The 26,659-nt window shown below is 43.3% G+C and overlaps 1 protein-coding gene across 22 annotated transcripts in view; it reads right to left on the reverse strand.

The window, feature by feature from the left end:
- ENOX1 (ecto-NOX disulfide-thiol exchanger 1) overlaps nt 1-26,659 on the reverse strand; it is a 626,515-nt gene that overhangs the window by 136,135 nt on the left and 463,721 nt on the right. For all 22 annotated transcript variants that reach the window (XM_035302562.3, XM_035302561.3, XM_035302569.3 and 19 more), the window contains one exon: nt 17,334-17,546. In XM_035302562.3, the coding sequence (XP_035158453.1) occupies nt 17,334-17,546 (213 nt within the window). The remainder of the gene's footprint in view (nt 1-17,333; nt 17,547-26,659) is intronic.

The following is a 26,659-nucleotide window of genomic DNA, read 5'->3' on the forward strand; positions in this document are numbered from 1 at the left end:
GCCTCCATAACTTTAGGTTAAAACAGATTCTAAGAGTGACTGGGAAAGGGCATGGGCATCTACTTCCAAGCATTCTTTAGCTGTCGTTTCAATATGTGATTTGGTCTATCTATATACCTAGATCTATAGATATATAGACACTGGTGTTGGCATCCAGGTATACCAAGTAATGCCAGGGCTGGGTATGGAGAAGTGAAGCCAGGGAGAAGTGGCTGAACAAGGAAGGGCCAATCATACATCGTTTTTCCTTTTGGTCTGTAGGTCAAGAACTCAACCGCAGTCCTCTCAAGACATTATCGTGTCCAAGTTCCAAGTCGGGACAATAAATAGCCATGCCATATCTCCCCTCAGTCTCAGGGGGTCATTCTTCCTCCTTGGCTCCTGTTTCTCCCCCTGTTGCCCTGACTGCTGCCAGCCCTCCAGCCCTCTGGCAGGGAACAGGAACCACAGCCTCTACAAGACAGACCAAAGCTCACCCAACCAGCGGCACTGGCATGCAGGTCTCATTTCAACCACCGTAGGGTGCCCTCCATAGCTCCTCATGATCACATTCCATTGTCACTTTCATGAGGCTCTGGCTCCCACACCACTTGAAGTCCTAACATTACCATCTTGACTTAATGTACCATTTCTGCTGCTTCCGGCCCTGGTGCTACTGGGCTGGTAAATGTTGAGAGGTTGTGAACAAAACTACCTAGACAAAGGCATGGGCACTTAGTAGTGGGTGTTGGGGGTGGGGCCAACTACCTGCAGACTTAATCTTGCTTAAACAGTTATTGATCCAGGAAGCATGAGATGAAGGAAATTAAAGCACTGAATTAATCATATGATTAAAACTAAACTTCTCAATTTTTAAGTTAGGAAGGCATAGTTAAAATTAGGTTCTCAAAGAGTCTAACACCTTATCAACATAAATCTTTCATAAGTGATTCCCAATGCTCTATTATAAAAAAGGACATCAAAGCTCTTCCAAATCTTCTGGTGTCCAAAGAATGTCAAAGAGCAATAGATCAATCCCCACAGAAGAACACTTGGTGCCATAATTTTTAAAAAGAGCACACAAAATAAGTGTACAATGGAGCAGAAGGAAAAAAGCAAATCCATTCACTTACAATATCGTGAATATTTTCTGTGCCAATGAGTAACTACTTCTCAATCTATAGCCATTTTCACAGTGGGCTTTTATCTTTTTACTGTTAATATTTTTACTATTTTCCACTCAGGAGAACCTCAACCCCAAATCTCCTTATTTAGCAAAACCTGGCATCATGTCACATGATGAATTTATTTCACTCAATTTTAAGAGGAGGATTTGCCTTCACTTTGGCTCATACTCTCCTTGGGCACATGTGGCTTCCCTCCCCGACCTCACCTGGAAGAACTAAATACCAGACTAAACACCTGGGGCTGCTCTCAGTGCTGGCCTTCAGCTCACCACTGACCCTTCGTGCTCTGCTTGGCTGCCCTGCGGCATGGCCAGCAGAGGAGAGAGTCTGTTCTGGCAGATCACCGGAACTTTTCTGTTTTGTCTGTACACAGGCTGGGATCATTGGGAATTTCAGCTGCCTTCTGTAGGGGCAACACAGAACAGTCAGCCCCAAATCTAGGCTGGCAGGAGTGGTTATTAAAAGAGTAATGGGCTTCATTGCTTATAACAACAGAGCTCTTTGGCATCATTTAGAAGGGGAAGAACTATGATGTCCTGTCACCAGTCCTAAGGGGAAAGGACAGTAAGGGTTGAGACTGGTGGTAATAGTGAAAATTCTGACATCAATCAGAGAAGGCTGTTAATGATAATAATAAAACAACTAAAGAAAAGTATATCTGTTCATAAAAATGTGTAAGGGGTCAGAGAGAAGGAAGGTAGGAGAGACTAGTAACGTACCTGGAGGAGTAGAGAATAGAAAGCACTAAGGAGAAGGACCCAATGGTCCACCTCAAACAAATCTCCCAAGCTTAATTTTTGTTTCTTAATGCTATCTAGGATCATGACAGAGCCTTAACTCTGTAGGGTTCAGAGGAATTTGTTTTTTCCTTTAAGGAATAACATCTCCAACAGTGCAGTTTAGGGGTAAAAGGAGATCCCCTAATATCTAACTCAAGCCATGTGCTGTTAGATATTTCCTGTTTGTGGTTAAGTGCCTCAGTTACTTAGAATACATTATTACCATATCCCAGGGCATAAGTTCAGTTCATTCATCATTCAACAAACATCTGGATTCCTACTAGGTACCAGGAACTTGATTAAATGCTAGAAATACATGATCAAGGCCCAGTCCTTGATGCAATCATAGTTTCAAAAGAGAAAGAAAGACAAGCAGATAATGATCCTGTGTAAGAGGCAGAGATGACAGCTCTGAGGACACAGAGAAGAGAGTAACTAAGCAGATGAGTGGAATTAGAAAACATTCCTCAAAGAAAGCAACATTTCTGCCAAGTCTTCAATAGTGAAGCAATGCCTGCTTGGCAGAGAAGACGGCCCGTTGAAAGGTTGGTATCGAGTTGTGGGAGGATGAGTGAAAGCAGCTGTGGGGCTGGGGCTAGTGCTAGGTAGGAGTTAAGAAGGACCGTGTATGCTAGCTCTGATTAGAACTTTATACTATAGAATCGGCTTGGGAGGAATTGCAAAGGAATGAATTAAGGCAGAGGCTCTGGTGCGGAGTGTGGCACAGGCAGTCATTTGACAGGGGGACTTAAAGGAGGAGGCAGCTGACTTGCTACATGGGAAGAGGAAGAGGGGTGGGAGATCACAGTGACTGGAGCTGGGAAGTACTTTCCAAACTACATGAACAAGCACAGGTGAGGGCTGAGAAAGAAGATGAGGAATCTGCTTTCGGACACGCTGAGTTTGAGACGCCTGAAGACCAAGTGGGGCTGAAATATGGATTAGGGGTTCAGAAAGGAGTCAGAATTCAAAGAGATGGATCTGAAAATTTCTGGACCATCTCAATTTCTTGTATTCTTTTTAAAAAGGGTAATTAATTAGATGTGAAACTAAGCGGGATTTTATACTTTTCTTATGAACTTTTACATTTTTTTCCCTATACCAACCAAAAAGCAAAACAAAACAAGACGAAATCCAACAAAAACCCAGTAACTGTGATTCAGCTGAGGTTTGGCAACTACGCTCACATGTCCCAGTTTACTTCTCTCACTGCTGTGCACACTGTCCCTGAACCAGCTATTTGTCTTGCGAATGGAAGTTCTTGGGCACACACACAAAAAGGACTCTGTTGGGAGGCCGAGGTGGGTGGATCACGAGGTCAAGAGATCGAGACCATCCTGGTCAACATGGTGAAACCCCGTCTCTACTAAAAATACAAAAAATTAGCTGGGCATGGTGACGCGTGCCTATAATCCCAGCTACTAAGGAGGCTAAGGCAGGAGAATTGCCTGAACCCAGGAGGCAGAGGTTGCGGTGAGCTGAGATCACGCCATTGCACTCCAGCCTGGGTAACAAGAGCAAAACTCCATCTCAAAAAAAAAGGACTCTGGAGGAGTGCTTGAATCAGCATGAATTCATCATCATCAGAGAAAAAGCACCTTTAAGAGCATGCCCTAATGAATGTCATTCAAAGACAGCATATTTTCAAACTCATACATCAAGGTGACTACTAGGATTGATGTAAACGCACCATTCATTGCTTATAGCAGGAAACACCACAGAGGAATCCCATGAATTAGATGACCACCCACTACTTCTCTGGTATGATTCATACCACTTATTCTATATGTAATAAGACCTGTTAAGTAGTTACTATCCTAACAGGCTCTTCAAAACTTTGCTTCTCAGAGAAAGTTACAACCAGCAAACAAGATGGGATTGGCATCTGTTTAAAACAGGCTCACAGAAGGTGTGCTGCAGGCAGAGCAAATCGAGATCAACTCCCCATTCAATGCCTTCGCCACCTTAGCGGTCTGCAGAGCAGTGGCCAGAGACCCCACACAGTCCTGTATCAGATAAAAAGCAGAGATCCTGTTCCAACTGCCACCTGATTAATTCAAGAAAGTATACTCAAAAGTTTTGCAGGTAAATTGTTTTTTCTTTGAGGGATAACATTTCCCAAATTTCTCTTAGCAACTGAGAGAGCGCTCCGTCAGAAAGTTTAAATGTACCGCCTCACACTTTGCAAATCTTTCCCCCCAATTCTATGTTTTAATTTTTTGCCTAAATTAGGTTGAGGATCGTAAGAAATAAAAAATGATGAATTCTTCAGAAATACGCCTGAATGCCAGTCTTAGATATCACAGTAGAGTCCCTGGTATACCCCACAGCTATGAATGACCCTAAGGGCAGGATAAACTGAGCCTTGATGAAGTTGCTAATCACTCCATACAGCTGCAAACCCTCACTCGTGGTTATTCATTCACTTACACACGTGTTTGTGTGGAGATACATGCACTCACCAAACACACACACGTTACACACATACATGTGTATATGCTTCAAATTTTAAACAAACCCATAAGACTAATTTATCAACATTTTTTGCATTTTTCCCAACCCCAAAATGTTCGGACGTTTGGTGAGTTTAGAGCACACTTCTTACTGATAGAGAACTTCACAGACTATCATGAGAAGCAACAGACTTTAGTCTTTCAGGGAGGGAAAGCTCAGAACAGGACATCCTTTTATCCAGAAACAGTCCACGCGGAAGCAGACTCCCTGGGAAAAAGCAGCCACTGAGCACAAAAGCTCCGATTTCTGGGCTGCACAAGATACCTGAGTTTTGAGCTCTGGGCAGGAATGCACGGGAAGCAATGAAAGAGGAAGGTTAGGGTCCTCCGGGGAACACAAACGCAGCCCTTTTCCCTTCACGTCCTGCCGAACGTGTTCTTTCTCACAGGCCCTGCACCTCTTGTATTCCTCGTTCCAGCTAAATGGCAGCAAAAGAGCCTTAATCCAGTTAGTGTCCCAAATATCTGGAGAAACTGATTAAGTTCTTACAGGCGGTAGGCTTGCCTAAATAAAGCACCTCGAACAAATCTCCCAAGCTGAATTTTTGTTTCTTAATGCTATCTAGGCTCATGATAGAGCCTTAACTCTGCGGGGTTCAGAGGAATTTGTTTTTTCCTTTAAGGGATAACATTTTCCCAAATCCTCTATGAAGAGCTCATGAGAGAATTTCAAAGGCATATAACACAAATGATAGTTGACCTCTCCCACCCCAGCTTGTTTTTATTGTTTTTAAATACTAACAGCTAGGGGAAAAGGGACAAAAGAAAAGTATAAGGCTTTAGCTGTAGTGCTGGAATAGGTGAGCCTTGGCTCTAGACTGAAGAATTGTAATGGAGGGGGGTGCAGTAGCTGATTCCAGCTCTCAGGACACCCGGGGGAGCAAGACAAAGTCCAAAGCAGGAGCGGTAAGTGTCGGGCAGCACAGAAGAGGAAGCTGCTATAAAAGAGATTCCCAGACAGACTCCAGCACATTCACTCGGGTTCTGGGTCCCGAGCAGGAAGGAGCTGCCAGTCAGCCTGGCAGAAAGCCCAGGAAAAAGAGAATGAATACGGTCAAACCCATTCTTTAAGGAGGCATGGACCAGAATTTCAAATTGAGGAGGGAAAAGGGCATTCTGGGGTTTTGTCTTGAGATGCATGTTAAAAAAAAAAAAAAAAAAAAAGCCTCATGCAACAATGTGAGTCCAGTACAGCGCTCTTAAAACCGAGGCCAAACCATCACCAGCTGACGTCGTATTTCTGAACTTCCTGGCTAGAGGGGGCCAGATATTTGTTTTTTTTTAGGGCAGCATCCCCAGTGTTTTTGGCACCGGGAACTGGTTTCGTGGAAGACAATTTTCCATAGACGGGGGTGGGGGTTGGTTTTGGGATAGAACTGTTCCGCCCCAGATCATCATTAGTTAGATTCCCATAAGGAGTGTGCAACCTGACCCTTTGCATGCACAGTGCACAACAGGGTTCACGTTCCTGTGAGACTCTAATGCCACTGCTCATCTAACAGGAGGCGGGGCTCACTCACTTGCTGCTGTGTGACCCAGTTCCTAACAGGCCACAGACCAGTACTGGCCCAGGGGTTGGGGACCTCTGTTTTAGGGAGTGGAATTTAAAAACAGAAAAACATACTGATCAAAGTATATAAAAAATAGCATGTTTTTAGCAAATTTCAAGCAAGCAAGAAATGATCAAATTATTCTAATAAAACAGAAGGATATTAGGCATACGGTGACCTTTGAAGCTTTGTATCAATGCAGGTATACAGGGAGTTGCGGAGCCCTTTATTAATGCATATATTTAAACATTTCGGAAAGCCACAAAACAATCCACGAGATTACAAATCTAGTATTTCCTCAAAACACATAGCGCTTATTAAGTTTTTAACTGCAATGAATCTCCTGCCTAGATTACCCCTACTGACTAAATGAAAGTAATGCATGTACAGAAGAAAAAGGGGACGATGTAAAAAATAAAAGTCTGCCTTCCTATCTTGACAACTCTACCGATTTCTCTTTTGAAAGGTAACCAGGAACCACTATCAACAGATCCATCTGGGAAAAAAGGTTATGCGTGTACTACAAATGGCGTATATTTTTCTACGAGAAACTGGCTTTACTTACACAAAGGAGCTAATATTACAGATGCTTTTCTGTACCTGCTTTCTCACTTATCTTGGAAATTCATATGTATGTTTATCAAGAAGGCCGCTTATAAGCGTCTTCCAACATATCTTCTGAAATCCTTATGTAAGTATCTTTATAAAAAATTCTTAGCAGTAGAAAGGATAGATAAGAGCATCCGAGGTTTTAATTTTGAAAGGTACTGGCACACTGCACTCTAATTTATGTTCCCGAAGTGTTTTTCAGTTTATTTGTCTTACCCTTTACCAACAGTGCATAATCAAACTTAACTTTTGCTATTCCTGATAGATGAGAGAAGGCAGGAATTACATGGCGACCAACTGTCTGCACCAGTGATACGTACGTTTGCAGTTTCCATTACAAATAACAGAAACAAGTCCAGACTCATTAAGCCTGCCCTGTAGTCAGTTAGTTCCATGCTAAGTAAGAGCTGTCACACAGCAGCAGGAGGACAGACCTAGTTTCTGGGGATCTCTTCTTCTTTGTGACCCTCAAAGTGGCGACCGTGATTTCCTCTGGGTCTCCGCTAACTACATTAATGGTTGTAAAAATCATATAATGGTGATGGGCAATTTCCAATTACTTGGCCCTTACTGGGCCAGGCACCACGCTCGATGATTTAAAACAGTAGTTATCAAAGTTATGGTTCATCGGCGTCACTTGGGAACTCACTAGAAAGGCAAACGCTCAGAGCCCAGACCTACCGGAGCAGAAACTCTAGGGTCAGGGCCCAACAGACTGCTTTAACAAGCTCTCTGCGTGATTCCAAGGCGGGCTGCAGTTTGAGGACCTCTGATGCAACACGTTATCTTATGTGAGTCTTCCAGTGACCCTCTGAGGTAGGTGCAGGTATGAATGCCCGTTTCACTGATGAAGAAACTGAGGTTTACTGAGAGGTACAGTTACTCGTCCAAGGTCATACATTTAGAAGTGAGGAAGTTAGGAATGGGATGACATCTGCCCCACTTCAAATCATGGATTTACACCCATAATGTGATGGGCCAAGGTCTTGTGAGCTCTGGGGTGTGTAACGTGCTAGACTTTGTACGAGACACGGGGGCTAAAAAAGGGCCAAACATGCAGCTGGTCCTTGAGCTGCTCAGAGCCCCTGGGGGAGACCACAAATACACGATTGAATTGCAGGATGAGAACCGCTTAAGGGAGCAGCAGAGGATGCCAAGGGAGGCCAAGACAGGCTTAAGGACCCCTGTGCTGGAACTTGCAGGTAAGGTGACTTTTCAAAGCAAACAAGCCAAACATTGGAAGTTGTGATGCAGCAGCTGCATGTACCACCCTACAAAAGTGTGTCGAGGAGCATGAGCCACCGTGTGGAAGAATAAAAGTGTCCGGGAAAAAGGTCCCTAGTTCTTTTGTGTCTACCGGGCTGGAACCAAGTTCTCTCAGTGTGTGCCCTTGGCCTTCTCATTTTGTCTAAAATCCAGTCTGTCCTACTTTTTTTGAAGTAAAAGTCACTGAATAAGCCTCAGCAGGGGAAACTTAGAGAGGTGGGGCCACGGGAGTGCTTTCAAGAATACAACGCTGTTTTGGGGTTGGCGTAGAGGGAAGAGACAGTTGGGAAACCTGTGTTGGTCAACTCTTAGCTCCAACACTAAGTAGCTTTGCGACCTGAAAAAAGTGTCTGTTTGTCTGAATCCCGAGACAAAGGAAGCTGTACTAGACCATACCTAATCTTCTTTCCGGCTCTGGGAGCCTCTAGAACAAGGCTTAGCAAACTTTACAAGCAAAGAAAGAGACGGCGATTATCTTTGGCTTTGCAGGTTCTACATCTAGCTTGGTGTAGAAGGTGTCTACACACCTACGTGGTTCGTCTCCTTAACCAGAAATCCTCTCACTCTGTCTGTGGCTACTCTTCCACGATTCTCCCTGGGTACAGTTTTCTTTGGTGGGAAAGCAAACACTAAGTTGCACTTCTTTTTCAGTTATGCAAAGAGTCAGTAACACATCATCTCGGCTTTAAAGTAGCTCTACTGACACCTTACTCTTCCTCAATTTGAAAGTGTCCTGGCTTTAAAAGTTTTGTAAAAAAAAGTTTTGTTTTTATGTGTGAATTCTGTTCAGTGTAACTCAGCGACTATTTCCCAGAGTCCCCCAAGGCTGTCCACACGCACTCCCCTCTCCTGACATGGGGCGGTGGCTAGAGTCCAGTCCTAGACCTGGGCTCATATCAAAGCGACAGAGTTTTCATCTTTAGCTCCCAGAAGCCAATGCTTTCCTGAATTGCTGTATCTCACTTAACACGCACTCTAGTTCTTTATTCTTCCAGAGTATAAGACTTGATTCCTATCTGACATTTTGGTATTATTAAAAATATTTTCTTTTAAAAAAAATAATTATTTGACTCAGTATATATATATTTTCCATGAGACTGAAAGGAAGTTTATCCTTCCCCCCCCCCCAAAAAAAAGGTTCATTTCAGTTCTGGCTGGCAGACTGTTCTCCACCATCACCTTTGGCATCTTGTGAAATAGAAGACTCTGTGCTCAGCCTTGATTTTGAAATTTTTACACAAATTATTTTCTCTGGATATTTATTCCCTGAGACCAAAGAGGTATTTTTTAATGGAAATAATGTTTCCAGCATTTAATGCATTGGCAAATGCAGCCATCAGTACAATTTTGAAGAGAAATAGAAAACCTGTCTCATTGCTAAAGCAGTTATGGAGATTTTTTTTCCCCCGTGGATGAACTAGAGCAATGACTGCCACCGACATGGGAAAACATTCTAACACTTCATAAAATTCCTTTTCGACAGCAGGGGACATAGAAGCCAAATTTCCCTTGGTGGAAATAAAAAACGTTTGGCTGAGATGTTCCTAAAAAGTAAATGATTTCAGAAAGAGCTTTTCAGGCAGAAGAAATGTGGACGAGGACACCAACCTGCCTGAAAGGGGGATCGCAGTGCACAGAGATCAGAAACCCCTCACATTTCACTCTAGCACTTAGCACACAACTGGCACTTGATAAATATTTGTGGAATGAATTTAATCATTCATTCAGACACCTGAGGCTTTTACGATTTTACCTGAGAAGATAGATGAGGGCGTGATAGTGGAAAACTGTCAGTGCCCTGCGCAGCTGTGTTTGACGATAATTCTGACCAGTCTTCAGCACCTGCAGAGTGCTATGCACACAATCTCAGCATCGAAATGTGGCTTAAAATTCACAGTGTAGTCCAAGAGGAGTAACCTTCACAGCAAGGTGTAGGCAGAACATTTTCAGAGTAGTATCTGGTCATCTGTTCTATGATCACTTTAGGAGCTTTGAACCTCATGACTGGGTCCTGGCAGATACTTGTGTTTAGATATCCAGAGACAATAAAGGATGCACGTGGTTGACATGATAAGCACCGCGGAACACGGGTGGAAAGGAGCCTTAGGGGATTGTCCGGTTAAACCCTTTTATTACTGAGATGAAGAAAAGGAGACTTCAGTTGCTTAAAAGACTTTCCCAAAGTCACAAGGCTAATTAATGGTCAAACTGGGATTAGAACCAGATCTCTTCGCCTAGTGAAAAGTCTTTCCACCACTTGCAGTTTTAAGACCTAACATGAGGTTGATGCCATTTTCTATCACAAATGTCTAAAGGAAAGGTGCATGATAGTTCTAACCTTTCCAATCTCCGGCTGGAAATAACAGTACCTTAATACTCCCACGGTAAAATTCTCAACTAAAGGACATGCTGTATGCTCTACTTTAAAGAGAATGGCTCATTAGAGCTAAGATCACTGAGTTCATGGTCTACTAAAAAACAACAACACGTAGACTGTGTTTTGCAATTATTAGGTTCTAGCCCAATTTTCAGCATCACCTTCTTTTCCACCTGTGATTGGTCAACAACCCGTCTTTTTTCTGAGGTCTTATTTGTGCTTACGAGAATTATGTCAGGTCCGGGAGTGGCACAGTGAGGTAGAAAAGAGAACAGTGAGTGGCCAGTATCTCTATTTAAGTGAGGTAGAAAAGAGAACAGTGAGTGGCCAGTATCTCTATTTAACCTAAAATCTTGCTAGAGGGAAAAACTAGCAAACAAAACAATAAACTTGATGCACATAAAATAATTAGAAAGTAAGTTCGTGCTCAGGGAGACGGCATGAACAAGTGCTGCAGAAGGTCGGTGAAAGGGAGATGGTTATGGCTTATAACGGATGAACAAGGTTTCACGGAGGAAATGCGATAGAAGTGGGCTTCAATTTTGGCACTTGGAGAAGGCGAAATGTTTCAGGCAAGGGAAACGGCATAAGCAAATGTGTGAAGGTGGGAAAGAGGTGGTGCCAGAGGCAAACACTTCATTCTCTTGTCAGATACCAGTGTTTATACTCAGTGTGATGTCAGCGCACCTCTCCAACTCTGCCTGCAAACTGTACATTGACATTTATAATATTCTTCTGATAATTTTCATTTTATACACACCCACCCCCCCCACACACATATACTTAGGAAGCAAACGGTACAAGGAGCCAAGAGTCTTGGTTCTAATCTGCCCATAAACTGCTAAATGACCAAGGCCTCTCATGTCTGCTCTCTGAGCCCGAGGTTCTTCCTCTGTGAAATGGAAGGGTTTGGCCCAACCCTCTAAGATCCCTGTGTGCTGTAACGTTCTACATTTCTGCTTTTTAGCCATGCTCATTATATGTCTGGCACATATTCTCAAATTAATATTAATCAACCCTCTGCACTGCCGCTGGCTTTCCCAGTTGCCTCTTCTCCAGTCTGTTCCCTTCTCTCTTACTAGGAAGAGTGTTGGGAAAGTGGGGATACCATGGAGTGTTTACATTTGTATTGGATAGGTGTGTGCTGTAATTGTAAAAAGGCATGCACAGCTCATCATTTGGCATGCACATTAATAACTGAATGTGTTAGTCCATGCGTCCTGAACTCTATAAACAGCTCCTGTATGAGCTTTGAAATGACAAGCTTTGTTCATAACTGAGAAACTAAAAGTGGGCAGGCCTATGGGGAGTTCCTATGAAGGATACATTTTTAAAAGGCAAAGATCAAAACTGCAGTGTCTCTGAGTTGGAAAACATGGGGAAGCTTCTGGCAAATGGACGGGTTAAGAAATGACATTAAAGATGAGACTAGGGTACTATTGGGATGAGGTGACATGAGAAAGATGATTTACCTGTGCTGACAATTATTTTCTCTTTCTTCTGTATCTAGCAAATGAGATCTATCCAGCTGGCCCAGAGGGAAGAGAAAGCCCCAGGTGCCACGGCAGGGTAGAAAATGACCTCATCTCACATCTTTGATAACTAGACATCCATGGTCAGAAGTGAAAAATCACCCACACAGAAGTGCATGGATGCTGTACTCCCCAAACTTCTAGTTACAGCCCCTTGACACCTTAAACCAAGGCTTTGACAAAAACACAATGACTGTTTGATATTTAATAGCTGGTCCTGGTGTGAAGACCAGAGATATGAAAAATGTTAGAACTTCCGCAAATATGGACAGAACTGAACACCATCAAAGACAGAAGGTAACTGCTGTACTCTGATGGAGACGTTGAAATAAATCATGACTTTTTCCTTATGTTATTCTTATTAATGGCCTGGGATGGTTTTCAAAAGACATTTGTTAAGCACTGAACTTCAGGAACCATAGCTCAGCTTTCTTTCTCCTCAGTGGCTGGAGCGTAGCCTAGGCCAAAAATTTGAGCCTATGGATCCTTTCCAAATGAAAGCAAGAACAAATACACGAGCATGGAAAGGAGATGGGGCATCGAATCCAGCTCCTGGGTCACACCTGAAGTCTCCCTTGTCCTATTCAACCAATTCGTTATTTCCAGCAAAATCCCTAAGGGGACCCACGTGCTTTGAACATGCTTTGAACCCTGCAACGTACCTGAGCTGCCCTGGAGGTTGCTGAGTGAGCCCTCTGCTGGGGATACCAGGCCTGCTCCACTAGTTAGCTAGTTGGCCAATACACCTGCTTCCAAACCACCTCACAAGAATTTCTCAACATGCTTGGCTGTTTAGTGAACGGGCTCCCAGGGAATGCCATCAAGAATGTCGCCGATACTGAGGACTGAGGAGATCTTTCGGCACTGACACTGGGGAGATCCGTTATGTGGGACGGGGCAGTTAGGGGTGCTATGGCATAACCAGGAAATTTCCAGCCACCTGGGAGAAGGAAAATGGAAGCGCAACCCCTGAAGACTCATGCTTAACAATTCTAACCTCATTCCAAGGGAAGAAGCCAAAATGTGATTCCTATGGTGTTTGCCAGGGATATTAGTGCAGACGAATGGGGTGTGACTGGTTCTGCTTTTGGAAAATGCAGCAAGTGTGTCAGTCACGGTGGACTTTGGCAGTTACTGCTTTACAAGCATCCCCACAGTCCTGACACCAAACTCGACTTGCCACACTGAACAGAGCTGTGGAGAGCAGGAATGGCGGTTGAGACACAAATACAGCTCCACTAGAGGGAGGGAAACTCCGGACAGGAAAGGAGATGCATTCAGATTAAAGGGTGAGGAGATGTGCACATACCTACCAGGTTAGTCAGGTCACTGCTAAGATTTTCACAGGCTGGGTTCCTTTTTGCAGCCCTTTTTGTAACGGCACATAGAAGAGAATGGAAAGTTCCTAGGCTGCTCAATGAGATACACAATCTTCCGGTTCTGCCTCACAGGCTTAATTCTATCTGAGGCTCACATTTAAGGTATCTCTCAACTTGCAACTTCAAGTCATCTTGAAAGATCTTGGCTGTCAAGGACTCAAATGAAGGCCCCTCAGAGCCTCCATGGCTGGGGGATGCGAACGCCCCGGCTAGCACTGTGGGATTTTCATAATCTCGGTTGATATCTGCCAACTGCTGAAATGCTTCTCAGAATCAAATTACAGGGCTAAGAGGGATTCTCAAATAGTAACAGACAGATGGTAAATACAGAGATTCTTGGATGGTTACAATTGGAGATACTCCAACATAAATTCTTGATGATTCTTTCACCCCAACTCTCCTAATATTTCCTAGCCTCCTACCAAGAAGTTGGTAAACTGTGGCAATTTCCAATAAAAGTATAGCTATGGAGCTTTTTCTCCAATTTGCTTCATTACACATGAAGTTGAGGCCTTGTTTCCTGTAGATGATGCTAACGTCAATGCCACACTACTCAATGAGGTCACCAGAAACTCCTGAACTCACTGCTTCCAGGGTCACCAGAAACTCCTGAACTCACTGCTTCCGGGGTCACTAGAAACTCCTGAACTCACTGTTTCCGGGGTCACCAGAAACTCCTGAACTCACTGTTTCCGGGGTCACCAGAAACTCCTGAACTCACTGTTTCCGGGGTCACCAGAAACTGCTTAACTCACTGTTTCCGGGTTCCCTTCTGCCTGTCTTCCGATTTACTCACTCATTCACACACTCATCCACCAAACATTTCTCTCGTATTTCTATGTTCTAGGACTTTATATTAATGACTAAAAAAGACACGTCCCCCCCTTTATGATGCCTGCTATAATAAATAAAAGCAGACACATCATGAAGTCACTACACATTTGGGTAAGAGTTATGAAGATGCAGTGATGGTGAATCTACTAGAAGAGGGTGGACCAGAAAGACCTCTCTGAAGAGGTGGCCCTTCAGCCAAGACCTAAAGGATAAGAAAAAGCCAAGCATACGGAGTAGGGGAAGGGCACTCCAGGCAGAGGGAACAGAATGTGTAAAGGCCAGATGGTGGAAAGTCATTTTGATGGGCTCAGGGGGAGGGGGTCAATGGAGTTCATACATGGTGAGTGGGGATAACTGATGCTAAAGAGGTGGGCACAGAGAGCTCTGCTGGCTAGGGACAGTGAGTATTCTCTAAATGCAAGGGGGAGCTACTCAAGGAATGTAAGTGGGGAAGACATACCTGATTTGCATCAGATGAAGTGTGAAAAATAAATGAACTAGAGGAGAAGTAGAAGGGAGGCACTCTATATTGCGAAAACTGCAAAATTCTTCCTAGTAGCCATCCTGCCTTATTATGATAACTCCAGTTTCATTCTGGAGAGCAGCAGCCTCAGTCAAAAATTGTATTTCTCACATTCTCTGTGGTTAGGCGTGGCCAGGTGTCATAATTCTGCCTAATGAGACATATGTGGAAGTCAGCTGGGGATGGATTATTGGGCAAGTTTTGCTTTCTTGCTATAATGATGCAACTCCTTCCTATGTCTTTGTTCCTCTTTTCTTACGTGATTTCATCCTGGAAAAAGATATGATGGCAAGCGCAGCAGCAGCCATCACAGACAACTATCCAGAAAAAGCAAATGCACCAGAGAGACCTCAGCCCTGGAAGCCTTGAACCACTGGACCAGTGCCAACAAACTCCGCAACTGGATTTTACTATGTCTGAAGAGAAAAATCTTCCCCTTGTTTCAGATACTGTTTGGCAGAATTTTCTGTTACTCACATGTGGACGCCGCATCTAACTGACACATCGGGCAACCACAGCCTGACTTGGGTGGTGGCAGTTAAAATGAAGAAGGGTGGGCTGAATTGGGGGCATATATTTGAAGGAAGAAACAACGGGACTTCTTGATGCCCTAGATGGAGGTTGTGGTGGTGGGAGATGGTAGATATAAAAAGTACAAGACTTTGGCTTGAGAATTTATTAGAATGGGAAGGAAAAACCAGAAGAGGAACAAGTTTGAAGATTAAAAGCAAGGATTCCATTTTTGATATTTCAAAGTTGAGGAGCCCAAGAGGCAACTCCACTCCTGTGGTTTCTAGAAGATGGGACCTTGCTGGCCCTGCTCCACCCCTTCATTCACTCCTTCTCAGGGAGTGATGAGCCAGCCCGCCCGGGGAGAGCACCTGCCTACTCCGTTGCTTAGGCATCCAAAGTGTAGACTCCAGGAAGTGTGGCTGGGGTCTTCACTGCTGCCTGAGGCTGGAGGCTCAACACAACCTCCAGCATCCAGAAGCCTATTATTGCTGTAAATCTCCACATCATTTTCCAATTTGGTTTTCATACCAAAAAGCATTTATAGTCCCACATGCAACACTTTCCTGTCCACTTCTCAGGTGCTTCAAATATGGGCCAACTTACATCTATATAATGACAGGTAGACATGTCGTGTTCTTTCAGCCACATCATAGGGGCCTCATTTTAATAGGTGGCTCTTTCAATAGTTACCACCAAAGAAAACTAAATTCTCACCTATTCTAGCCCATGGCTGCCCTCTTACCTCTATTGGTAGAGCCAAGGGTTGGGCCTCCCGTGGCTCTTTTGGGACTATACACTGCATGGGAATTAGAACTTATTCAAAATTAATGCCAGTGAGTGAAGATAAACATACAGTAATCATGTCACTGTTCACGCATATGACTTCCTACCATATCTTTGCAGAAATTGTATTATTAGAATCGTTTTACTGTGCTTGCTCTCATTTTTCTCTATTACCAGTTCACTCTTACCTTCCCTCTATCCACTGATCCATTCTCTTCTTCCCTCCTTTAAAAACTGCTGTTAATATTACTTCTCTGTATTCTATCCCTAATAAGCTTAGAGTTTCTAGACATACACTCTTAAATAAAGGGCTAGTCCTCAAGGCTGGTGAATCTGGGCAAGGTCGGGAATCAGTCTGTGGAAAGACAGAGCAGTCTTATTTTTCCTATTCCTTTTCTTTAAAGACGGATTGGTTATACTGGATACTTGATCACTTATTAAAATTTACATTTGAGAATTTGTTATATGACATGCTATGCAGCTGCAAAACCTGTCTTTTGATAAAGTCACAGAAGACACTTTTACATTTAGGATCTCGGTTTTGCCCTCTCTTCCATCCCATCCTGACAGATACAGTATTTCTTGTGTTTGCACTGATGAAAGAGGTGATAGGCATTTTGGCACATGATGGCACAGAAAATAGTACTTATCTTCAGAATGGATATATACACCCATATGTCACTATTGCATAGGGCCCTGCACCTGGTACGGAATGGAGCGTGCCATTGTTACAGTGTCAGTCGATGGCTTTTACCAAGCCCCAGAACGTTGGCAGCTGTGATGCATTATGCTGCTGTGACATTAACTACAGACACAGATAGAGTGCCCATAAAAAAAATGTACGCCCTTGTTTTTGAATAGAGCCCTGAGTAATTACCCTGACTATTGTTCTAAGAGAAAGCCCCATTTATACCCCTTCATCATTTAGAATCTGGACATAAAAAGAAATCACTGGCATTAAGTAGTTAAGGCAATCTGCTTTCCAAATGAACAAAGGACAAAAACATCTCTGCTCTTGAGTTGCCCATTTTGACAGCCACAGCTCAACCAAATAAAAGATCCCGAGGAGTTTTTCTAGTGGTACCCTTTTCCTACACAGAGCCCAAGGAAAATGTGTTCACGTTTGCTTCCTACTGTCTGCACTAGGAGGACACGGGGGTCTGTGTGGACAGCCTGCGGGTGGGGAGTGGCAGCTCTGCAGCTATGAATGAACTGTGGTGGGTCCAGCAGGCACAGATGCGTCTAGCTGCCCCGCCCTGGAGGCCAGGCTTGCTGTTCTAAGGAAAAGCTACAGAAACGTTGCTCACCTTGAGAAGTAAACTCTCAGGGCAGGGTCCGTGTTCCTCCAAGTTGCCACAGAACATGAAATAGGTTATGAAGTTTGCCATTCAATATGGAGTAAAAATGGGAGATTATTGAACTACTTACCCCCAAATGAAAAAATAAAATTAATGAAAAAGAAAAGGCAAAAATCACAACAAAAGACATGGCCCCCAAAATTTTACTTACATTGAGTGAGAATCCCAGTTAAGGCATTTTTAAAATTCTCCTTGGCTTCCTCCATCTCCTGCTCATGCGTGGCTTTTTCATTCATTAGCCGGCGGACGTGGCTGTTGGCTGACTGCACCATGGAATAGAACTGGTTCGCAGAGCGCCGATTCACTTCCCCTCGTTCAATCCAGGAAAGCAGCACTGTGATGGCCTCTGAAAACTTGCTATCATCTGGAAACGGAAAACCACCGAGTACAAATAGTGCCACGATGAGAAAATGTACTTTATTCTTGTTCCTCTCGAAAGGCACAGCATAATCTAACCTAGTGGATATAGTTTCAGAACTGAACAATGGGCTTTCCTGAGACTGACTGCTGTCAAATCACTGAACTTCTCCTTTCTCATCTAACTCTAAGGTACCACAGAACCACTCAAGAGGGCCACACTCTCCTCTACCAACTCCATGAGGTCAGCTGTAGGAGATTTGTTCTGGACATTCTTAGGCATAAGGTACAGCCTCATTCTTCCATCAAATCTTGATTTCTCTTTCTTTTTTTGAGACGGAGTTTTGCTCTTGTTACCCAGGCTGGAGTGCAATGGCGTGATCTCGGCTCACCACAACCTCCGCCTCCTGGGTTCAGGCAATTCTCCTGCCTCAGCCTCCCGAGTAGCTGGGATTACAGGCACATGCCACCATGCCCAGCTAATTTTTTGTATTTTTTGTAGAGACAGGGTTTCACCATGTTGACCAGGATGGTCTCGACCTCTTGACCTCGTGATCCACCCGCCTCGGCCTCCCAAAGTGCTGGGATAACAGGCTTGAGCCACCGCGCCCGGCCCCAATTTCTCTTTCTTAAGACAGATTTGAAAAACTGTTATTAACCTACTGGATCTCTACTTCATTTCTTTTTTCCTTTATCAAAAATATTAAACAGTGTTACCAGTTTTCTGATTTATGGAATCAGCTGAGTTCGTGTTAAAATGTGGAAGAAAGAACAGATTCCTTTAAAACTGGTTGTAATGTACGGTATTGTTCCTCAGACAAGTAGTAGAAATAAGTCAATTCTTATTCTACTGTAGTTCAAAACTGATTTCATTTTAGGGCTAATACCACATATTTAATTAGGCTGAAAAATAGAATATTTCCTAGTTTTCCACAAAAGAGGACATGTTTCCCGAGGTGTTCAGTGTTTGCCTGAGATGGCGACGGAGAGCCCATTTGAAGCTGGTTTGAGATTATGCGTGTGGTGCTGGGGGGACAGGAAGTGGGAAATGAAAATCAGTGATAAAGTGTATTTCAGAGAAAACAGACTTGCCTATTCGGGAAAGGTTACTGGAACAAACTTGTATTGTGTGGCTTGGAGGTGGAGAAAAAGGGAGTTTGTGGGTGATTAAGTTAATTAGAACTGGAAGTTGTATGTCAGTTGTTACAACATTAATCAATCTGACTACCGCGGAAGGCTCACTGCCTATTTTCCAGGCAAACCTGAGAGAAGAAGCCTTTCATTTATATTCTTGCAATCCCTAGAATATGTACTTTAGGGAAAAATATCCTACTTTTTTTTTTTTTTTTTTTTTGAAATGAAGTCTTACTCTTGTTGCCCAGGCTGGAGTGCAATGGTGCAATCTCAGCTCACCACAACCTCCGCCTCCCAGGTTCAAGCGATTCTTCTGCCTCGGCCTCCTGAGCAGCTGGGATTATAGGCATGTGTCACCATGCCCTGCTAATCTTTTATATTTTTAGTAGAGACAGGGTTTCTCCATGTTGGTCAGGCTGGTCTTGAACTCCTGACCTCAGGCGATCCACCTACCTTGGCCTCCCAAAGTGCTGGATTACAGGCCTGAGCCACCGTGCCTGGCCTAATAGCCTACATTTTTACAAGTAACGTAGGTAGACTCTGAATTCTAAAAATCAGGAGCAAAATTAGATTGACAGATTCAGATTCTTACCGATGCATTTAAAAATACTGAGTGCCTACTGTTTGCCAGGCACTGCCCCTCCACTGGAGGGCATCAGAGACATCTCTATGTATTGTTTACATGTAAGCATACTCCACATGAATAGGCAGCTGGAGATTCATGCTTGAGAAAATGATTTTATTTTACTCACCAGATTTTTTAAACCAACCACTGAGTTGTTATTAGTATTTTACATATCATATGAAACTCTCCCACCATTGAGTGTTTGTAAATTTAGAGTGTGCTTTACAAACATTCGTCAGGATCTTTTCTCATGAAGACCTCCTCCCAGACCAGGGTACAGCTTCCTTGGTGCAGCTGATGTTTGCCTAGGAGGTGTGTGTCCTGAATGAAGGTGGGGCTGAGCCTAATTCAAGGTCCTGCAGCTGAGCTCTGCCCTCCTCAGGGAAAAAAGCAGCTTTTAGGGATGTGCCCTAAGAATGCTGCTCAGCCACCATTCTAAGCCCTCTCCTGCTGCACGCCGGCCTTCTAGACTTGGGGATCAAAGCTTTTTTAAGAGCAGACCTGTTCCCCTGCCCTCATACTTTTAACCAGAGGAGATAACTGGCGTGGGAACGCCCACAAAACATCCTGTGAGTGACAGACTCAAGTCTCCTTGAAAATCTCAACCCACAGGCACAGAACACACTTACTGAGTATTGTAGCCAGCTTATATCATTTTGTTAACTTTGGAATTTCAGTCTAAGTTCAACCTTCAGTGAACTCCAGCTGCAATGGTTTCTTATCTCATTTCATGGACCGAAGCGGCTTGTATAAGATAAAATCCATCACACAACTTAACGTTATGTTCAGCCCATGGAGAGGCCCATAATTTAGCATTATGTTGTGAGAGGCTCACTGCAGCCATTACAGGCAGAATAAATTTTGCCTCCATCCACACTCTACCTCTCCCCGCACCAATATATGTTAGGAGAATGGACCTCAGAACAGACAGTAGAAATAAACCTAATGCTGAGAAGGAATCTTTTTTTTCCTCTTAAAAGATAACAACAGAAAAAGAGACACTGACTTCATGTACTATTTTTTCCCCTTTGCTGTGACTTTCGTGTCTACGTAACACAGAGAAAGAAAAATCCTTAACGCGTTTGTCATGAGCTTTATAGGGAGGGAGCGTAACGCTGTTCATCTCTCTCTCATATACAGGTACTTTTTCCTTCTCTTGCTTGTGGTGCTCAGTTCATAAACAGACTAACTTTACTGTCAGGAAAAACACACTTAAACTGTAAAAACGTATGTTTGCTCAAAGGGTCTGAAAGCCGCGTTTTATTGCTCTTCACACCTAGATCCAGAGCACAGCAAGTTCACCAGCAGACTATCATTTCAGAGAGAGGAAACAATATGCTTAGGATTAAGCCACTGCAAATACACGATTTCAAAAGTAAGTATCCAAGAGATTTTCTAACATGTTAACAAGTACTAGGAGGCAGGATTCCATTAGTCCAAAAGAGGAATATAGTTTTGAAAACTCCCAATTTCATCTCCGTTTCTGAACTTCCTGAAACTGACGGGGCGATACATGATTGATATACTGACATTCAAATTAAATTAAAAAAACATTAGTTAAGGCATGCTTGGTAACTCCAGTCAATATTTGTTGCCATGTGAGAAGTAACTTTAATCTATATTAATTAAGACGAAGCCAGTAGCTCCCTCTGGATGACTACAGGAGGATACTGGGAGCGGTCATTTTCAATACTCAACTGTAAATTCAATTTTGTATTCAGTGGAAAGATCACTGAGAAAGCAGAAAACAATATAAACTAATTTAAACCGGATTTAGATTGCAGCATTATTAAAGCTATTCATGTGGAAAGAAATTAACACTGCTCATAAAAATCACATCAAAGACGCACTTATAAAAATTCCAAAGAGTTTCTGTGAATATGCTCAGGCATAACTCTGAACGCGGATGCACTTTACAAGCTAGAATGTGCAGATGTGCGTTTTCCACAGTAGGAATTGGGAAAAACTGGTATCTTATGGATTGAATATAAATCATTTGCTCATTAAAAATCGCCCACCATTTCTAATCAGGGTATACAATGTTAATGCACCTGAGTTAATGCACAGTTTCATTCACCGGTCTTGCCTTTCACCCCTTTCCATCCGTCCCCCGCTTCTTTTGCCATAGCCCTTTGTTAAACACTGTGGCAGGCCTCCCTGCATTTGCTCATGCTGTGTGCTTATCCTTGGGTCTCTCACACTCGTGGGTCCCCCTGGTCAGCTGTTATTCTTCCCTCAAGATTCAGCTTAAGTGCCCTTTGGTAAAGAAACCTCTTCTGCAACTCTAGGATGAATTAGGTGTCTTTTTGCAATGTTTCCACAATTCCCACATATCCTGCTATTAAAGCATTAGTCACGCTGTATAGTAATTGTCAGTTTACAGATCTGTCTCCAGTTTCGAGGGGCTAATAGGAGAATAAAATTTCCAAAGCATATTTCAATCTTCTGGTTACTCCGAGTTTTTCTCCTTGTATTTCATATTTTATTACACTCTACAATAGTTCCTCCTTATCCACAGTTTCGTTCTGGGGTTTCAGTTACCCCAGGTCTCGGTTAACTGTGATCAAGTGCAGACTGAAAATAATAAATGAAAAATTGCAGAAATAAGCAATCCATACATTTGCAGTTGCACACTGTTCTGAACAGCATGGTGAAATGTCACACTGTCTCACTCTGTCCTGACCAGGATATGAATCATCCCTTTGTCCGGGGTATCCACAGTGTCTGTACCAGCTCCCTGTCAATCACTTACTAGCCACCTGGGTTATCAAGTCCACTGTAGTGGTATAGATGTGTCTGAGCTCCAGTAACCCTTACTTGGCTTACTAATGGCCCCAAAATGCAAGAGTAGCGAAGCTGGCAGTTTGGAAATGCCAAAGGAAAGCCACGAAGTGCTTCCCTTAAGTGAAAAGGTGAAAGTTCTTCACAATAAAGAAAGGAAAAAAATCGTATGCTTAGGTTGCTAAAATCCAGGGTAAGAACAGTATCTTAATCTATGAAATTGCGAAGAAGGAAGCAGTAGCCTGTGCACAGTGTATGTGGTATTCGGTGCTAGCCATGATTTCAGGCATCCACCGGGGATCCTGGAATGGATCCCTCAAGGCTAAGGGGAAACCAGTGTATCCTGATAGATTTGAAGCAATTAATACTGGAGAGATACAAATATAATGATTGAAAGTCAGGAAACGTCATAGTCGATAATAAACACTGAAATTTCACGTCAAAGAGTATTTTTACATATGGCATTGTCTACCAGAGATAGATGTTGTCATGACAATTAAGCTGGATGATCCTGTTACACTTCAGGCTTCTGAAGTCATTATCACTGGCAGCGAAAGTTAAAAGTGATGTCAGATAATCCCACAGAAGCAAGGCCCTCCGTAGTGTGACACCTAACAGTTTACCAAGTAACTCAAAAATGTTTTTGAAAGCGTTTTTAATTATTGGAAGGTAACTGCTCTTCAGCTTTGTGAGGAGTAAATAATATAATGATACTATCAGATGTCGCCACTGGAATCCACACCCATCTCATTTCATATCTGGTAATTTCCGACTTTGTTAACCTCCTTCCCGATCCTTCTCTTCCACGTCGGAATACTTGGCCCATCGGAGGCATTACAAAACCGCATAAGGGAGAACTCTTTGCTATTCAAAGACCAGATGCAGGAGCAGCCTTTGGGAGCTTGTTAAAAATGCAGACTCAGCCTTTCTCACACCTCCTGCATTGGAATCTGCATTTTATTCCCCGTGATTTGTATGCACATGGAGGTCTGAGAAGCACTGAGGAAAGGCCTCAGTGAAGGCCAGGTAAACTGGTTAGGAGCTGACCAAGGTTCAGAGATCATGAAAAGCTGAAGTGGAAAGCAGCGGCTGAGACAGCAGAGACTTTCAAAAGGAACAGACATGATTCTTGAGAGCTGTATGAGGCTCTGTCCTTGTCCCCATGCCCAATTACAGAATAGCTGTGACTTCTATCCAGGAAAAAAAAATGTTTAAGACTTGGAAATAGGCATAGAGATGACTACAGACCCTTGCTATGGAGTGCTGGGCAGGAATTCCCTAATTCTACAGGGTTGGGAACCTTTAATTCTTTGGCTAATCTCTGACTAGGCTATTTTACAACCCTGTAGGAGTAGAACATCAATTGTGGCAAACTGATAACAATACAAATAACTCTTCTCTGTAACAACGCAATGAATTTTTATTCAGGAGAAAGTGTAAATCTTTATAAAGCACATTCTCCTTTGAAACAGTTTTAACATTGTATTGGTCTCCTCATTAATTAGTTAAATACAATCATTGGCACATGTTCATTTTATATTTGTAAGACAGTCATGATTTCACTGCCACAGCATCGTTTGAAAGACCAGGACATGGCACAAAGTGGTGGGTACCTGGTGAATTTTAATTAAACTGATATATAGATAATGATGGGGAAAAGGAACTCAAATTGGTAAGTGTCTTTTTCCTCCTGCTCTGTGTGCACAGGGAGATGCGGCCCTGAATTTCAGAACAATAGAGCCAAGCCAGAAACACTGAATACGAAACTTAGGTGGGCTGCAGTACCCTTATTTACAGCTGGATCTATAAAGGAACAATGAAGAGACAGGGGTTTCATGTCTGAACAGAATGAGGGAAAACAAGGAAGACATTCTAAAACACTTTTCTTTCCAAAGAAATGGAGGGACACACACATGTGTCCACAAACACACACACAAGGAAAGGTGTGTCTATAGTTATCACTGATTTCTGGCTCCAAAGATGGCTGGGAAGTGCTCACAGTGCACAGTCACATGGTCGGCTCAGCAAATCTGGAATTTCAGCATGGTCACAGCATTGCTGCTTTCACAGTCCCCAAACTTCTGTACACGTCCCTACACAAGTCTCCTATGCCTGGCTGCTCAATTAACCCTGCCTCAACTGATGAGATCACAGACAGCACAAAAGGTTAAACAAACAGTTAGTGTTCCCCTCTAGCCACTAAACACACATGCAATCTCTTAACTACTTGGTAGCTCTAAAAATGGGAAAATTAAGAGGGCAATATGAAAATGCTCTGATTATTCCTGCTTCAGGGTCAAGCAAAATGTTTCCAATGAAACAGCCTATCTTGCCTCTGTGAAGGTCAGTAACACGTCAGGAAATTATTTGCAAACGGGCTCCTGTGTTGCATGTCTCCCTTGCCCTGTGAAGGAAGCCTGGCTTCTAGCTAATGGGACACCCACTCGGCTCATAACATTATTGATTTTGACTTTCATGGAACCATAATTATTGACAACCATCTCAGCAAAATGCTGGTACCACATCGGTCCCTTCCTCCCTCTGGCAGACTGACATGGGCCATTCTGTATGCAAATCAGAGTCCAGTTCTTCGGAAATTATGAACGCGGATCCCAGGAGGGCAGTATTCTTGTTGACACACCAGTGAGTCTCAAAGGCACTGCTTGCAAGGTTTTGTCAGGACTTCGCCTGATTCAGAGAGGAACTCTGCACTTCATCACAAAATGAAAGATTACGTGTAGCTTTCTAAGGGGGTAAAAAGTACACAAAAACTTTTAAATGCTCTTGCCAAGAGAGATCCCAGTGAATTAGAATATAATCCTTCCTCACTGTCTAATCAATCTCTTCCTTCCACAGTCCAAACACAGGGCTCCCCCGGGGTGGATGGTCCGTGTTAGACACCGAAATTCATTATCTCATCTGCCTGGTGCCACTGTTTCCAATAGAGTTTAATTATGGTGTTATTGAGCTCCTTCTCACTTTCTCAAAGCCATGCTACAAACTTTGGGTTTGTGAGCACTTACTGCTCACTCGGTCTTCATTAAGTTGAATTGTCTTAGAGCACTGTCTACTTAACCAGCAAGGCGCCTACTAATTTTCTTTTTTAGAATTTGTATTAATTTAACAGGCACTGGGCGACTCCACGTCCCAGACACTACACAAACACAACACAGCATTTCCTCTGGTTTCAGATGGTCAAATAGCCCCTGAATGGGATAACCTGGTCCAGAAGATCCTCCCTCTCTCGCTCCAGCACTGCCCATCTGGGCTGGCTACCTCCCCTGTGGCAGCACTCTGCACTTCCCACATATAACAAGGGGATTGGCCAGGCGCGGTGGCTCACACCTGTAATCCCAGCACTTTGGGAGGCCGAGGCGGGTGGATCACGAGGTCAAGAGATTGAGACCATCCTGATCAATATGGTGAAACCCCGTCTCTACTAAAAATACAAAAAAAAAAAAAAAATTAGCTGGGCATGGTGGCGCGTGCCTGTAATCCCAGCTACTCGGGAGGCTGAGGCAGGAGAATTGCCTGAACCCAGGAGGTGGAGGTTGCGGTGAGCCGAGATCACGCCATTGCACTCCAGCCTGGGTAACAAGAGCGAAACTCCATTTCAAAAAAAAAAAAGGGGGGGATTATTATATTTATTTTAATAGTGCACTGTTATAAGTGGCAAATGCAAGGTGATTTGTTAGTGCCTCTGTCACTGAAGACACCTAAATTCTTTGAGGAAGGGGCTTGTTCACTGTTGTCCTTTCCACCAGTGGCTTGGACAGTGCCAGGCATGTGGTAAAATGCTAATTAATGAATACTTCTTGAGGGATTGGAAGGATGGCTGAGCACACATCACATCATTTCCATGTACTTCTCGTCATGCCCAGTAGAACCACTGGCCAGAAATTCAACATGCTCATAGATCCAAATAGCAGAAGAAGAGAGAAAAGAATCATTTTCCTGAGCGCCTACTGTGTGCACAGTCCCAGCACTGCGCAGGACATGGAGAGGGCCTTGTGGGTCATAAGAAAGACTTCGTTTGTACAGATTTTGCTGAATAAAGCTGACTTTCAAAGAGAAAAATTGTAAGAATAAACAAGTATGATATAAAATAGAGGAAAAGTATCTGTAATAAATCCAAGATAGTAAGATTTCTCGGGGGAGGAAAGAAAACCAAATCCAATTAGGTACTTTCAGACTGCATTTCCATTTCCTTTCTGACACAGATTTCTTTACCTTAGGTCTTGACTATATTTTATGTCCCACATCAATGAAATCATCTTCAGGGAAACAGTGTCCTCAGCTCCTCCTGTCTCGCTTTGCAACATTATAAGGAGCATGGAGTGGGTTTCCTCTCTGAGGCAGCCAATTTCCTAAGCAATTAAATGCTGTTTATATTCCAAACTCTATGCTTGGGTTGAAATTGTCAAGCTTCATATTACCTGCCTCTTGCCTAAGACACATCCCCAGCTAGTTCATTCTACTGTAACAGCCATCTATTAAAATGGCCAATCTGTTCTTTCCTCAAGGGATCACACAGTACTTGGCAAAGATACAGCTTCTGAATTCTGCAAATTATACTCATC

Source organism: Callithrix jacchus, chromosome 5 (genome assembly GCF_049354715.1).
Source record: "Callithrix jacchus isolate 240 chromosome 5, calJac240_pri, whole genome shotgun sequence".
In the NCBI taxonomy this organism is placed as follows: domain Eukaryota; kingdom Metazoa; phylum Chordata; class Mammalia; order Primates; family Cebidae; genus Callithrix; species Callithrix jacchus.